The 16642-nt window shown below is 44.7% G+C and overlaps 1 protein-coding gene across 4 annotated transcripts in view; it reads left to right on the top strand.

The window, feature by feature from the left end:
* Positions 1-16642, top strand: part of MTUS2 (microtubule associated scaffold protein 2) — a 267632-nt gene that overhangs the window by 232347 nt on the left and 18643 nt on the right. For all 4 annotated transcript variants that reach the window (XM_090133624.1, XM_090133619.1, XM_090133611.1 and 1 more), the window contains one exon: positions 11995-12061. In XM_090133624.1, coding sequence (XP_089989750.1) covers positions 11995-12061 — 67 coding nt within the window. The remainder of the gene's footprint in view (positions 1-11994; positions 12062-16642) is intronic.

The following is a 16642-nucleotide window of genomic DNA, read 5'->3' as shown; positions in this document are numbered from 1 at the left end:
GGTTGTATATCCCTGGGCAGAGGGCAGGTGAGAAGTTCAATGAAAATATGCATTTGTTTTCGTTCCTTGGGATCTTGGTGGATAAATGACGTTTCATGTGAGGAAAAGATGAATTCCTTGTCAGCGAGAGCTAGTTGGTTTGGAATCTGAAGCAAATGCTCACTTTACACCACTCTGAACACCAAGAACTAGAAAACACCCTAATAAAGTATTGTCCTCTGGTGCATTTTAATCCATGGCCTTGCAAGCTACTGCTGTAAAAATAAATGTAAGGCTACACTAGCAGAAATAAAAAGCTCTGAAAGGATTCTGTGTAGATCTTCACATTCTTCTCGTATGAAAAATGAGTTAAAAATTTGGTCAGCTGACAGGGCTCTCATTTGAGAAACAGAGAGCACGTAGTCCATGTTAATTTGTTAAATGCTAGAGTAAACGTCCTATTCTTCCAGATATACAATAATGTAATTGTATTGTTGAAAACTATATTAAAAATGTTTCCTTCCACACAAGTCACCCAAGGATCATTAAAACCTCATGGCACTGAGTTAATACACAAAATGTGAAACTTGCTACAAATCCAAGGGAAATTGCTGTTCCAGAGACATCTGGCATGACCTTCTGCTTTAGCTGAGTCGTATAGCTGAAATTAATGATTGACTGTTCAGATGTTCAGAAGTCCCCAAATCTCTGTATTTCATTATCTGATTATTTTTTTTTTTTAAAAGTTAACCTGGAAAAATAATCTACTACATGTACATGTATAGTGACCAACATGGTGAACATTATTACTAACAACAGAGCTGCATCAAAGAAAACCTGTAATGCAGCTCCAACGAGACAGTGAAATGTAATAGTGAATCTATTCACTTTTGTCATTCAGGCCACTGTGCCTTGTACTCTGTCAGGATGACAGGGCTCACCTCCCAGCTGCCAGCAGAGCACTGTGCTGCCATGCCAAATCCACAAATACTTTTACACCAGAGAAGCTGACCCTGTGCTAGAGAGGTTGCCTCTCTCTCCCACTTGCCTGCTTTCTTGCTGGTTTAGTTTTAACTCCAGTCTGTTTCACTGCCAGGTCTTTGCCACGAGTGACAAACACGAGTGACACACCACCCAGCAAGCTTCTGAACCTCTTTTCCAAACACAGTGCTGGCATAGCCTTGTTCTGCCCCATCTGATACTGCCTCAGACTAAACACCGTGTGCCACAACTGGCTTCTCCTCATGTCATCCTTCAGAGGTGCTTGATGTCAGTGACACCATCACCTCTCACTGCTGACTGCAGGGAATGGCAGGAGGTGACACTTGCCGACTGCCTGACTTTTCTGTCACGCTCTAGAGCTGAGACATCACAGAAGGTCTCAGTTATGCATTAGGTCATCTGAACCTGACCTTCATGTCTCTCCTTATCTCCTCATTCCTACAGTCTGCTGTTCCCCGTCCCCTTCCCTGCTGCATGGCACTTTGTTTTCTGCAATGTTGTCTTCAGAATGACTTTTCCTTCCTCCCATGTTTCATCTTTGGTCACAATCTGTGCTTTGGTTTCTTTTCCAAGTGAAACTGTTTTTCAACTTGTGTTCCCCACTTCAGTGTCCTGTATCCATTTTCTCTCCCCATAGCTCAGTGGTATCTTCTGTAATCTTGGTCCTCACTTCTCATCTCTGTCTCTTTCAGCTTTATCCTAGTTTACTGTTTCTTTCCATAACCATCGATACTGCACTACCAACCTATTTCCAGAGCTGGCAATCGTCTTGCAAAAGAATTCATGTCCCTTGAGGCCCTTTGTGATCTTTACCTACTCTTGTCCTCAGACTGTTTTCTATTCAGCATAAGTTAAATATTTGTTTGACACAGCTCTCACGGTATGCCCCTCAGCACACATTTTCAGTGCTTCATAAAAGATGGATAATGCGCAGTTCACATAAGGAACCTCCTGCTCAGTGACAAACACAGTTCGGTGTTACGAGCATCATCTCCCTTCAGATACAGTAAATAGAACAGAGCTTCTCAAAACATTGGCTTTAGTTTTCCTTCTCGTTTTGCTCCATGAATCTCCATCTTCACTTCAGACTTTTGCTGGCAAGCATTGAGTCTCTCCTAAAAAGGATACCAGCTTCCATGAAGCAAGAAGTCATCAGGTCCTACTGGTTAAAAATTCAAAGCTGCTTCTGTGTGTTTCTCTTGTTTATACATTGGGTTTGAGTTGCTGCCTCTGCTGGGATGTGTGTAGGAGGGTAAGATAGTGAGGAGGGGGCCAGGCTCTGATCCCTATTTGCTTTCCCCAGCACTCTGCTCCTTTCTCTTATTGTCCTTCACAGATTCCAAGGGATTGGGTCTCTGATACACCACAGCATTTGGTGCTGAGTCTTTCTGTATTGCATTGCCCCATACAATAAAAGTCGGCCTCTAGCTAAAGCCTCTGGCCCCTGACAGTAAAGTTCTGCCTCTAGCTAAAGCCTCTGGCCTTTGCTGTACTATAAGCAGTGGATGTTCATTACAAAGATAACCCCATTGCTTATTAGTGCACCGCTGAGAAGATCTACCTGTTTGCCTGGAGCTCCTTTGCAGCAGAGATTTTATCATAGGCTTTGTGCTAATGTGGCAACGCATTTGGAAAGTTCAATGTGTGGAAAACCTTAAGCAATTAAGATTTTCATTGCTTGTGTCACTGTTTGCACCTGTGGTGTGCATCGTTATGGGCTACCTATGGAGTTTTTACAGAGTTTATTTAATGTTCTGCCTCACGTGTGAAGACTTGTAATGAAGAGCAGTCCCTGTCAAACAGCACATCCATCTCAGTTGAGTTGTTCGGCCAGAAGGAAGCAGGGTGCAGGGCAGAGGGCCTGGGGACTTGGGGTGTAATCCTGCTGGTGATCAGAGTTCCCTCAGGGACACTGGAAATCACCTTCACCATATTGTGAAAGCTCCCTGTGCTTTTTCATACGGAAAAGAAAAAAAGCTGGATATATGCATGTTTAATTACAACTGTAGGTGCTGTTCTGTGCTGTTTGTATATGTACCATATACAGACACATAAACATACGTGAAGTTTTGGGCTTTATATTTTGCAGGTTCACAGTCAATCTTCTTCACAGTACCCATAAGTAACCTACTTCAGGCATGTGGCTGTGGGAAGTGTAGTGCTAGTGCCTGAACCTCCAGCTATTTTAAACCCAGGAAGGATTCCTGACTTCCCCTTGTTTGTGTGGGTGCCTAGTGGGCATCAGCTCAAGATGGTGAGTCTGATGGTGGAGTGGGAATAATTTCTTGTGAAGGGAATGGTATGTGTGATCAGGGCATGGTTTCAGAGTAGACACCATCCATCATTTGAACCCACTTCTGAGTGCCAGGTCTTTGGCAGATCCTCTCCAGTTTGGCCTTCTGGGAGTGTCACATCCATCCTTTATCTCAGTGAAAGCATACTGTGAGGTATCTAGTGGAAGGGGACATGTGATACTCAGCTGGCTGTGCTTTCACTGGAGAATGCAACCTGATCTTTTGCCAATTAAATTAACTTAGTTGATAAAATATACTCTGCAGAACGTGTTAAAAAAGACTAGGATATATGTGTATATATGGTGTGTGTTCATGTGTTTTGTGTATTACCATTATTTAAAATACAGGACATACCAAACTGAAAGTAAAGCTGTCAGATTTTCTGATTATAATGAAATATTTTTGTGTTGGAGAATATATCTATGAATTAGTTTGTGAATTAGGGAGAAAAAGGAAGTGAGGAAAGAAGGCAAGAAGGCAGGGAGGGAGGGAGGAAGGAAGAAGAAAAGGAAGGGAAGGGAAGGGAAGGGAAGGGAAGGGAAGGGAAGGGAAGGGAAGGGAAGGGAAGGGAAGGGAAGGGAAGGGAAGGGAAGGGAAGGGAAGGGAAGGGAAGGGAAGGGAAGGGAAGGGAAGGGAAGGGAAGGGAAGGGAAGGGAAGGGAAGGGAAGGGAAGGGAAGGGAAGGAAGGAAAAGGAAGTAAGAGGAAGAAAGAAAGATAAAGGAAGAAAAAAGAAAAAAGAAAAAAAAAGAAAAAAAGAAAAAGAAAGAAAGAAAGAAAGAAAGAAAGAAAGAGAAAGAAAAGAAAGAAAGAAAGAAAGAAAGAAAGAAAGAAAGAAAGAAAGAAAGAAAGAAAGAAAGAAAGAAAGAAAAAGAAAGAAAAGAAAGAAAGAAAGAAAGAAAGAAAAAGAAAGAAAAGAAAGAAAAAAAGAAAAGAAAGAAAGAAAGAAAGAAAGAAAGAAAGAGAAAGAAAAGAAAAGAAAGAAAGAAAGAAAGAAAGAAAGAAAGAAAGAAAGAAAGAAAGAAAGAAAGAAAGAAAGAAAGAAAGAAAGAAAGAAAGAAAGAAAGGAAGAAGGAAGGAAGGAAGGAAGGAAGGAAGGAAGGAAGGAAGGAAGGAAGGAAGGAAGGAAGGAAGGAAGGAAGGAAGGAAGGAAGGAAGGAAGGAAGGAAAAGGAAGTGATTTAAAATAGATGTAAAGTATTGTAAGTGTTTGAACAGTAAGTAGGAATTGTATCATGCATTTCATAGGAGAAAGCATTGATTCTGTCAGTACAGAAAAAAAAAAAAAAAGAATACCCTAGTGTTGTTTTACCATTAAAATAGGTTGTTTATAGACTAAGCAGCTCCCTTGTGCTGGGATGTGTAAAAAAATCGAGATGTCCTTCTTGGACTCTAATTACCCAAGAGCTTTACCCGGGGAGATGCTGACAGTTGTTTCCAGTGAAGTCAGTAAGTGCTGGAGTACCTTGTGAAACATACCCTGTTAAGTACCTTGTTGAATGCAACTATTCTAATATTTTCAAATGTAATTATTATCCCCCTTGCAAATTCCATAGAATTGGTGCAATTGGTGCAAGGAACTCTTTGCAGGGCTTACCTGTATTTTCATAGAATCACAGCATCACCTGGATCGGAAACGAGACTTGCCTGCTCATCAACCTGACCTGCCACATCCCCTCACTAAACCATGTCCCTTAGTGCCACAATTTCTATTTCCAGTAAGAAAACAGAGCAACATCTAAGGTGGGTTTTAACTGACAGCCTGAGTTTCCTCAGACCCTGTTGGGCTCTGCTTTATCTTCAGAGCGCTAATTACCTCTCCTCATTCCCTCCCCTCTTTTTCCTACAGCCTAGGCTTGTATTTGCTTTATTCAGAGCTGTATCAAGGCATTCATCGTTGTCATTTTATGATTGAATAAGCAGCACAGTCCTTAACTTTGCTGTTATTTCCAGCTGAGGACTCTCCATCTTCCATTGAAATTGCTGTTAATTGTCCCTCAGAATGATGGCTTTGGACTTCACATTCTTTCATTTTTCTTCTCGTGTTCACTCCTATAGCCCTAAATATTGTCCAGTTTGACAAGCGGGGTGTTTTGACAGATACATACTATTACTTTGCTGTGGCAGTTAAAAGGCTTCCAGTCAGATTTTAGACTGAGAATGGTACAAATCACAGTTTGGCAAAATTAAATAAATAAAGTTCCTACAGTGAGGATGAAATTATTTTACCGTATTTTGAAATATCTTTTTATTTCTACTCTGTGGCTGTTCAGGAGCCAACTCAGTTCATTTCCATGTGTTGCAAAGAAAAGTTAGGTCTTGCATGAGCATGTGTGTTCAGCAAGATTTAGTTTTTTATTTATTTATTTTTCCATTATATGAGGGTCGTGAGGATGAAAAGAGGGCTGGAGCACCTCTGCTATGAAGATAGGCTCAGGGAGCTGGGCTTGTTTAGCTTGGGGAAGGCTCCAGACCTTCCAGGACTTGACGTGAGCTTATAAACAGGAGGGAGACTGACTTTTTACATGGTCTGACAGTGACAGGACAAAGGGGTATGGCTTTAAACTAAAAGAAGGGAGATTTACGTTAAATGTCAGGCTGAAATTGTTTACTCAGGGAGTGGTAAGGCACTGGCTAAGGCTGCTCAGAGAGCTGTGGGTGCCCCATCCCTGGAGGTGCTCAAGGCCACGCTGAGTGGGGCCCTGGACAGCCTGAATCCCTGCCCACGGCTGGGGTTGGGTTTGGGTGGGTTTAAGTTCCCTTGCAAGCCAACCCATTCTGTGACTCTGTGACTCTGTAACTGTGTTTTATCACATAACCCAAGGAGTTTGTTAGTTTTAATTTGGACTCTCAGAACTGCAGAGCTCAACTTCTGTGTTTCAGTCTTGCTTATGCAACTGATCACCGATAGCCACACTTTGAGTTATTTTTCTTGGGGGGGGGCGGGGAGAGGGGGAATCATCCCGAAGCGTTACAAAACTCTCATTGCACACTGCAGAGGTCTGTGCTTTGCAGTCCTGCGCATCACCGCGGGCAGTGATCTTGCTGGGAATCTCAAGGAGCGCTTCAGGAGAGGGGCAGCGGCTTGGGGGGGTGGGGGTGGCGGCACGGCTGGAGCGCGGAGCGCAGCGAGCCGCAGCGTGCGCACAGAGCGCGCAGTGCGCACAGCGCTGCCAGCCGCCCGGCCCGAGCTCAGCTCGCGATGTCCGCGGCGCAGCCGGCTGCGAGCCCGGGGACGTCCGGGCGGGGTGCGGAGGAGCGGGACCGCGGTGATAAATGACCGCGGGCGCAGCATGAAGATCGCCGTGACGAGGACCCGCCTTTCGGGGACAGCCCGGGCTCCCTCTCGGGTTTCAGCGCGGCCGGGGCCGGCGGAGTTGCGGGGCCGTTGCCCTCCGTCCCGCCGTTGCCACGGCGCGGCCCCTGCCCTTTGTCACGGCGGCGTCGCCGGGGCATCGTTCTGACGCTGCGGGGCAAGATGGGGCGCTGCTTCTCGGCGGAGCTCTGCGAGGACCGCACGGTACTTGGGGAGATTTTTCTCCCTCGGTCCGGGAGCGGGGAGCCCGGGGCGGGGAGGGGCGATGCTCGGTGGTGCCGTGCCGGGGGCTGGGGCTGGGAGGCGACCTCAGAGCGCGGTGGGCTTCGGGCGCGCTGTCGGTGAACGTGCAGAGGTGCGAGACGTCGAAGAAGTTTGGTGAAGTTTGAAGAGAGATCGGGCGGCCCTGCCTGTCCTAAGGGCTTACCTCTGACGCTCCTTTCCGACGTGTCGGTGGCTTGGGTTGGACGGGACCTTAACGATCAGCCAGTTCCAACCCCATGGAAACTGCTTTCAGGATGGATCTAACAGGACCGAGCTCCCGAGCATCGGAAAGAGTCGGGCAGGAAAGAGAGCAGAGGTAGGTACACAGCTACAGGTAGCAGGAGGCTGCCTTGTGCCAGGTAGAGCCAACACAGTGCTTGGTGCTGTGTTCCTTGGCCTTTGCTTGGGGTTTATAGATGAGCGCATGCATTTAATTTGCTTAATAGCAGCTATCTTGGCAAAAATGTGCTTGTGCAGTGTACTTCATTAGAGTTTGGGGTTTTAAGATACTCATCCTCAGTCAAATGAAAAGCTGACACTGTCTCCAATTACCTAGTAACGTGTTTAAATGGAGTTAAGGACAGTGTCAGGCTTGTGGAAATGCAGTCACTGAGGGGTGTCCCGGTGGTCAGCTCCACCTGTGAACTTTGAGCAAAAGGAAGTGATGGAGAAGGATTACTGCTGCCCCTCTGATGGAGGAAAGGCTGTAGGTCATTGTGCATATGAGTCACAGTGGGCAGCAATCATTACTCCTGCAAGTATCAGCTGAACTATTTATTGGTATGACAGGTTTCCCAATGTATATTCTCTCTTTTCCCCCTGATGATTTATGGCCTGCCCCCAGGGAACTCTGAATAAAGCACAACCATGACTAAGCACCATCTGCAGGTCAGAGTCTCTCTCTCTTTTTTTTTTTTTAATCTTTTTTATTTTGAAAGCTCTGGATACAGGAAAACTGTTCTGAAGGAGCAGTGTTAATAACCAGTGCAGTACCACAGAGATCTGTGTGCAGTGCATATTTTTAGGTGGCAGTGCGGAGCATTAGGAAATGTTTGCAGACAGTCTGTACGTGTACTCAGACCTTAGGATGCAGCATACAGCAAGTGCACTATTAGTCATCAGGAAGGAGGAACGTGTCCATTTGTGGCTGTGACTCTCACTGCTCTGGTAGCTTTCCCAGCTGCAGGTGACTTTGTGCATGGCTCTGGGCAGTTTTCTGATCCTCCTGGCCTAACCTGTGTCATCTGTGAAGCAGACCTGGTGTTGCTTATTGTTGTGTTTGATTTTTATTTTCAGAACTGTACTGTTAAGTTTATGGCCACTGTCATGAACTGGAAAGTTGTCACATTCCTTCCCCTGCCTGCCTGCCTGCCTGCCCACTTTCCAGGAGCTGCACCAATCTGCTGCCTCTGTCTGTCCTTCAGGGACTTCAGGGAGTTTCAAATTGAACTGGGACTACATAAGTACCACGCTCAGTGTCCGGTTTACTTGCTGTAGTGTTGCTGAGTCTTTCACAGGAGAAATGCTGGAAGTCTGCATATTTTAAAGCTTATGATAGGAAAAAGAGGTATTACTGTAGCTTTTGTTCAACAGAGCGTTAGCACAGAGCTAACATATCATTCTACCTATTTTGTTCTGCATTTCCTTCTGGCTGAGGAGATGGGATATATTCCAGACACAAGACTTAACCATTGTGTTAGGTATGAGGTGCCAACTTCCTTCATCTCCATCAGGAGCATGATTTTAGTTCATGAGATGTACATCAGTCTCAGAGTCATTTCTTGGGATGCAGCCAATGGAAGACCTTTCTTGTAAGTCCTCCAAGCAATAATTACATTTGTCATTTATTAAAAGTATCTAAAAAATAAAAGCAACGTTTTGCTTTGTTAAAAACAAACAAACAAACAAACACTGTCTTGCTTTCACATTTAGGAGAGAAAAAAAAATCCTGACTCAGATCATAACAATTTTTTCTGCCTACTGCACAGAAGGACTGGATACTTGCAGTCTCCTTATAGTGTCTGGGGCCTTTCCACCCACTGGAACCAGCCATGGCCCTGGGCTGGCAGCTGAGCCATGAAGCCCTGGGTTGGACCTGGCCCTCAGTGCCTCTGAGCAGCTCTACTCCAAGCAGTGCCTGGGTGAGGGAGGCTGCAGAGTTCTGTGGGTCTGCTGAGCCCGTGGGGCACAAACCCATGGGGGGGCAGAAAGGTTCCTGCCTGCTCTGTCTTCTCTTTCAAATACTCATTTGTGATAAATATAATGAACATTGATTAATTCAATAGGATATCCTGTTAATTTCGAGTCTTGTACGTTTGTTTTGACCGACTTTACCTTGTGTGCGTGGGCATTTTCTAATTGTTTTGATGTTTTGAGGTTGAACCCCTATGAATCTCCACATTGGATCTGATAGCTTTTTGTTCTCACTTCAGATTCAGTTTCACTCTACTGTAATACCGGGTTTCCCAAGAACTGGCATTCCCAGAGCTCTGGCTGCACTGGCTTTGGTGTGCTGGTTATGTGCTGAGCCCCACTGATGATAACAGGGAGAGGCTTTTTCATGTGGGATTAGTGTCATGTTGACACTGGTCCCAGGAATGCCTGCAGTCCAATCCTATCATGTTACACTGACAAAGCAGGTTACAGTAACAGAAAATGTCAGGGATTTGTGAGTTCACTGCATATCCAGGAGACCATGAGGCTGACCCAGTGATCAGCCAAAGTACTCCTTGCCTCTCTCGCAGAAGAGGAAAATAAGCACTGATCATAGAATATCCTGAGTTGGAACCCATAAGGACCATGGAGTCCAAGTCCAACTGATACGCCACTGTTCAGTAAAAAAATCCTCCAAGAAAGCTGCACTACAATAAAACTTGGTGCTGAGGGCACCCCTCACATGTCTGATGTCTCAAGAGACAGGAAAAGAGGTCTGGAAGAGCAGTGTGGAAGCTCTTACTGCACTATAAGCAAGCACAAGAAGTGTTGGTAGGGGAGGTACCTGACAGCCGAAGCACCTGAGCTGAACCAACACAGCTGCTTGAGATAGCCCCGGGGCTGCTCTGCAAGCCCCAGCATCATGGTGTTGGCCAAGTGTTCCGTTGTTGGTGCTCATGCCAACATGTAGGCATGTTGGTGGGTTTGGGGACAGCATCGTGGTGACTTCTCTCTTCTGGAGAGCAATTCACCACCAGGCATCCTCAGAGGTAGGGCAAACCTGGAGTCAATGTCAGGTGAGGAGTCTGTCATATTTCTTAGGTAGAATCAAAATTTAAACTCTAATTTTTTAACTAGGATATGTATTTATTTATTTATTTTTACTTTTTTTTTTTTTTCTTCTTTCCATTTTTTGCCCATAAGGAGGATATTAACAATTCCATTGAGTTCTGCTAATCTGTAGATGCTGGAAGTGCTCTATATGGGGCTCAGAGCCTCCTTGCTGTAAATTGTCTTACTTTCTGGGAGTGGGTAACTTTAGCGGGTGCTCCCTATCTGTGAGTCCCATATCCAATGTATCCCTGAGCACATACCTCCAAGGGCACTGCTCCTGGCAGCCTGTCAGGAACTCTTCCTGACTCCAAGGGAGCAACTGGGCAGTGTGGGCAGATGCAGTGATACTCTCCAAAAGGGGAAACGTTATCTCTGTAAGAATGCTGTTTTCTGCATCTGTGCGAGGGGCACATAGCAGACTATTTTAATCTGGATCTTTTTGGATCTTTAAGGCTTTTTTTTTTTTTTTTTTTTTTTTGGCCTAATGCAGTCTGGAGACTCTGCAGTCCTGGCAGGCGATGCCCTGTGCATTAGTCAGCAGTGTCAGTGTATGGAGCTGGCTCTGCCAATCAGATCCACCAATCATTTGGTTTACAGTAAAATTTTCTGGGAGTTCCTTGGAAGTGGTAGATGTCACCCCAAAATGGCACTGTGTTAAGGATTACAACAAATTCCAGGTTAGGATTTCCTGGTATTACCCCCGACAATTAAAACAGTTCTGTGTTTCTCTTAACAGAGCTGAAGTTAAATGCAGGAAAAATAAAGAGAAACATTAGGCTCTGAATTTCATTCCACTTTCATTAGATTTGGATTAGTCTTGTTTGCTCACTCCATCTTTTAAAGTCCATTTGCTACTACACTGCCTTGTTTCTCAGATGTGATTTTACCATAGTGTCCTTTAGAGATTCATTAGGCTTTCCAGCCTGGGACACATTTATAGCAGCTTCACAGAGCTTTCCTAGCCATAAGTGACATGACCAGCATGTCTACGCAAAGGGGCATGTCCACTTTCCTTTGCCTTCTCCCTGATCTGATTCAGGACTTTTCCAATTTCAAATGCCTTTGTGCTTATATCAATATGCTGGATTTATTGCATTAAACCAATAAACTCCTACAGATTTTCCTGAAGCTTTTCTTTGTCAATTTACACAGCACTTATGAAATATCCACTATCAAAGTCCTACATTTCAATAATTCAGCATTCTTAATGACAGTATTGTTTAGTTTTCCTTTGTCCAGCACATCTGTTTTAATGCCTTAAGTATTCAGATTTCTTTTGAGACAGGTCAAGGAAAAGAGCTCGTATCCTTCACAGACAATAAAACAATATGAAGGAAATGTGGAAATAGGCATAAGCATCATGCCAGGAGAGGTGTCTGTCTGTGTACGGTATGCCCACCATGTCTAGAATGGTGTAAATGCAGTAATCTGCTCTGCAAATTCAACAACGTGAACATACTATTTTGTTACTGTATTACTATGATAGATGCAGGCACAAATAGATGAAAGTGTTCAAACAGAATTAACAGTATCACCCTGTGTTGTCCAACCATGAATGGTTCACAGATTGAACAGCAAATAGCAGACAAGTCTTTTTAGACACAGGGGAGTAATTAGTGTATTCAGTGCTGTCATGAGCACGTGGCTTTGTGTGTATGTATTCCTGCCAAACAGAAGTATTTGTGGCCAATGAGTGGTGGCTTTTAAGCTTGAAAAACTGAATGAATTCATTAAATCCTCCCTACCAACCCCACCGCCCCCAAAAATCTGAGGAATCACTCTAATCTGCTTTACTAAGTGAACATGTGAAAGTGCTTATCTGGGATAAACCCGGGGACTACATATTTCTCTCTCTTTTTTTTTTCCCTTAAACAGAAAGAAAATGCTCTTGTGAAAATAGACGAGCTAGGAGTTGAGCTTACAAAGATCAGGGATGAAGTCGGTAAGTAGCACAAGCGAAATAACAACAAAAGTGTTTCTCTCAGTTTACACAAAGTCCAATATTCCCTATGATCTGTTCCTGGATAGCATGTAAACATGGGACAAAGTGTCTTCTGAAGCCCAGTGGCAAGGGGATTCTGTGATTTCACTTTGTTGTTGTTGTGCAGACAAGTCCAACACAATGCACCGAAACTGACTGTATATCATCTGTACTAAGCAAGTGGCTCTTCATAAATCCACCTGTGAGTGGCTCTTCAGTATCTAAAAGGGAGCTGTAAGAAAGAAGGGGACAGACTCTTTTGCATCAGCTGTTGTGAGAGGACAAGAGGAAATAGTTTCAAACAAAAAGAGGGGAGATTTAGTCTGAATTCAAGGAAGAAGTTGCCCGGAGGTGGTGGATACCCCATCCCTAGAGACATTCAAGGCCAGGCTGGATGGGGCTTTGAGCAACTGATGTAGCTGTAGGTATTCCTGCTTATTGCAGACAGTTGGACTAGATGACCTTTAAAGTTCTCTTCCAACTCAGATGATTCTATGGAACTGTGTGGGACTTGCTGAGCCCAGAGTGGCTCTGCCTCCCCTTGAGGGAGACAGGGATGTAGATCCTTCCCAACAGGGAGGGCTATGCTTTGCCTTTGCTTTGCCTCTGGTGACTCATTGCAGAAAAGCTGAGCACAACCCTTTTCTGATGCCCAGCTGCTTGTGCTCCCTCTGAAATATTTTGGCCAATTGCCATTTCAGAGAAAGATTTTTGTCCCCATTGCCAAAGGATACTGCGGCAATAGCAAAATATTATTTACAGTTACATCCTGATATTTGACTTCATCCATCATCAGCATCACTCTCACAGAGGAGCTGCTTCTACAAGTGCTTAGGAAGGGCACACCTGAAGCTCTCTGTTGTATATCCACTTCTCATTTGGAAGCCCTACCTCTTGGATTTGCTCATGTTCTCCTTTGGGTTTACAGCAGGGAGCAGAGGATCAATATGCTCCCTTTTTTGACTGGTGGTGTGAAACCAACTGCATTTTGAATCTGCAAGCTAGGTGCAGTAACTGATACCATGCGTGAGATCAGTTCTTGTCAGTCAGTTCTTTGCTGTCTCTAGAGCAGTGCAAGTTTTGAGTGCTAGTGGAGATGTATATCCCACCTGCATAATATGAGGGTTATGCTGTTCTCATTCTCAGATGAATCTTTACGTTGTACAAAATTCTACAAAAAACCTATTGTGCTAAGGTTTATGCAAATAAAGAACAAAACAGTCACTTAACATCAGCAATCATAGGCAGTTGGAGTTAACATTTAGGGGAAAAGTACAGAGTGAACCAGTAACTTTGTTATTTTGACTACAGTCAAGTAGTAGTTCTGACTTGTCTCGGTCACTTTGATAAGCGGACTGTCATTAATTTAAAAGTTATCAGCCCAGATGAACAGCTTGAGCGTTGGTCAGAAATTCTGGATTTCTCATGTATGTGTTTGCCATGTAAGTAAGACTCACAGATGCAAATGTCTGGATGAATCAGTAAAACTAGGCTAGTGTAGTCAGTATTGGTACAGGTGGTTGGTCTAATGTTTGGTCATGTAGATGATAGCTCTAATTCGGATTGTGTAACATCACGTGTGTGGTGCAGGCTGGTTCTTCAGGTTCTCTGTACAGTCAGTGAAGAGAGAGCAACACTCAGTGAGGGTGGTCCAGCTTTAACAGGCCAGTGTCCAGGACTGTCTCTCTAATTGCAATTATTCACCTTATTTTAAATGTCTACATGCAGGGTGGGTATCTAGTCCCATCTTAGGCAATGTAGATCTAGGTCAGAAATAGGTGCTCAGTGCTGCTTGAGATGCCCCAGGGAATCTGAGATATCCATGTGTGTAAAACACTGTCTGTTGTGGGCTGTACCCTTCTGGATCCAAGCAGGATGTTTAGGTTTGGGTGACACCCTCCACCTTTACCTCTAGCACTGTTGTGGAGTCACACACCTCATCATGCCATGAAATAGAAAAGTGCTGCTTCTCAGCTTGAAGAGGAATGTGTGCATCCACAGCTTTGTAAGCACCAAGGAACTTGTTATTTTATACAAAAAGGCTTGCTCATGTATTTTGCTAGAAATAACAAGGCTAGAAAAACACTACAAGCAATCGTTCCACCCTCAAGACACCCATCTTTATAAATTATACATATAAGCACTTTTCAGATGTAACACTGAGACTCCTGGAAAAACAGAAGTGTTGAACACCTTCTGTTTCCCCTCACACTAGTGGAAATTAAATGTCAGAGTTGCGTGTTCCTTTGCTGTCAGATAAATGACACGTGAAGTGAGCTGAGAGATGTGGAGGTGCATAAATGCCTCTATGAATGTAAGACAATCAGATGTTAGGTTTAAAATTTGCACTGTGAATTTGCAAGAATTTGAAACCTGAGTGCCAGCTTCTTCTGGATGTGCCTTCCAATCAGAGGAGACTGAACTCAAACAAGGGCTCTGTGATTTGTCGGTGGTTCTGTGGCTAAGGGTCAGAAGTAAGGGCGCAGGCTACACAATTTGTTTTTGCTGTTGGAAGCAGAGCCCATTTCTCATGAGCAGGCGAACCCTGTACATATGACATCAGCCCCCAGCTCCCTTGGGATGACCCTGCAATGCAAAGAGGCTGGGCTCCAGCTCTGGTTTTCTGCAGGGGATTTGGTCCATCAGTGACATCTCCCTCTCCCTCACCTTCCCAACCTGGCCTGAATTGGGTTTTGCTTTTCTGTTGCACGCTGTAACAAGGTGGGAAATTGAGCAGCTCAGGGAGCAGGGAGGCAATGGCACTTGCTCCCCTGTAACAAGATGGCTGCTGGTTTTTTTGGGGTGTCTTATATTCAGCATTTCCTGGGAACTGGCCTCATTATCTGTCTCCTTTAGCATGTAGGGATGTGCCATGCAGACACACTTGCCCTCTTTCCTCCATTTTGCACCTGCATCAGTGTTTGATTTGAAAAGCATGAGCACTTTTGTATTTTAGGCAGTGGAAAGAGTTTCATGTTCTGGGAAGTGTTACAGATTGACTTGCTTTTGGTTAGAACGTGTCACTTCATTGCCTGCCCTCCCTGTGTGCTGGGTAATCTCATTAGAGAGGCTACGAAAAGAAGGGTTTCATTGCAGCTCCAATTTAAAGCCTGAGTAAGTTTCAATTATTCTGAATTCAGAGCTGCGGGCTCTTTGGTAGCTTTGCACACCAAGTGAAACTGTTACAGCAAGAGATGGAGTTTACAGCTATAAGCCAAACCACAAAGACAGGACATTTCATGACCATAAAAATCCAGTTGTGGTGTGAGGTAGGTGGGAAAGCTTTCTGTGTGGCATTGCTGCAGTGCTGAACTCCCTGGTACAGCCTCACTTTCTGAAGGGAGCAGAGAGACTGAAAGGGGCACAGTGTCCATTTAAAGCTTCAGGAAACATCAGGATCAGAATCCCAATGTCTGAGAGCATTGTCCAAATGCTCCCTGAGCTCCAACACTGACACTCGGGGCCGTGCCCACCGCCCTGTGATGCAGACCCTTTCCCTCACCCCCAGCTGCCCTCCCCTGCCGCAGCTCCATGCCGTTCCCTCGGGCCCTGTCGCTGTCACACAGAGCAGAGCTCAGCGCTGCCCTCCGCTCCCTGTGAGGAGCTGCAGCCGCCATCAGGCCTCCCCTCAGCTCCTCTGCTCTGGGCTGAGCACACCAGGGGCCTCAGCTGCTCCTCACACACCTTGCACTCCTGACCCTTCCCCATCTTTGTAGCCCTCCTGTGGATGCTAATAGTTTGATATCCTTCTTATGTTGCGGTGCCCAAAACTGTAGATGGGACATGAGGAAAGACCACTCCAGAGCAGACTAGAGCTTAGCCTGTTGCTATAGTAGAAAAAGACAGGAAAACACATGATTTTCTGCTTCCAGGAAACATAAATTGTAAGTCAATCAGATTAATGTTTTTGAAACGTTCTGAAGTTGTCTGTAACTTCAGAGGCAGCTTCTTCCACTGTGCTGACTTACAAGGCCATGTGTGTCTGTGCATTTTAAAGGGCAAAGGAAGGATAAGAGTCTGACACGGTATATTCAAAAGCTCAGTATTTTTCTAAACCAGCTACGGACCTAAATCAGAAAGAAGGACCTGCAGTGCCATCTAAAACACATCTTTTTCTGTGGTGGTGTTCTGAATGTTATCATCATGATAATTTTAATCACTTCTTTCCCGATAGCTCTTTGACTTAATTTGTATCAAGCCTTCACTGTCTGAATTGACAGCAACTATTTGGTGACAAAGTAAAAGCTGCGGAGTACTCTGTGACACTGCTGCCCTGGGAGCCAGGAACAATGCAGAGGAGGAACCAAGTGAGGAAACAGATTGAAGCATTCTTGATTCAGCGGAATGCTAGAGTTGCACCTTCTGAAACAAGTTGTAGACATGCTCATGAATTTAGAGAGTTACCACCGGGTTAGTTCGCAAGAGTAAAACATGTACACTTTCTGCTTGCCCTCAGTAGTAGCCTGTCCTGGGTGCTCATGGAGCACACAAGATAGTTGTTTGAATATAACAATATTTAAGCAAGTGTGCACTAATGGTTTT

The sequence above is a fragment of the Phasianus colchicus genome, chromosome 1 (genome assembly GCF_987193195.1).
Source record: "Phasianus colchicus chromosome 1, bPhaCol1.hap1.1, whole genome shotgun sequence".
Lineage (NCBI taxonomy): Eukaryota > Metazoa > Chordata > Aves > Galliformes > Phasianidae > Phasianus > Phasianus colchicus.
This window is presented reverse-complemented; position numbering and strand designations above follow the sequence as displayed.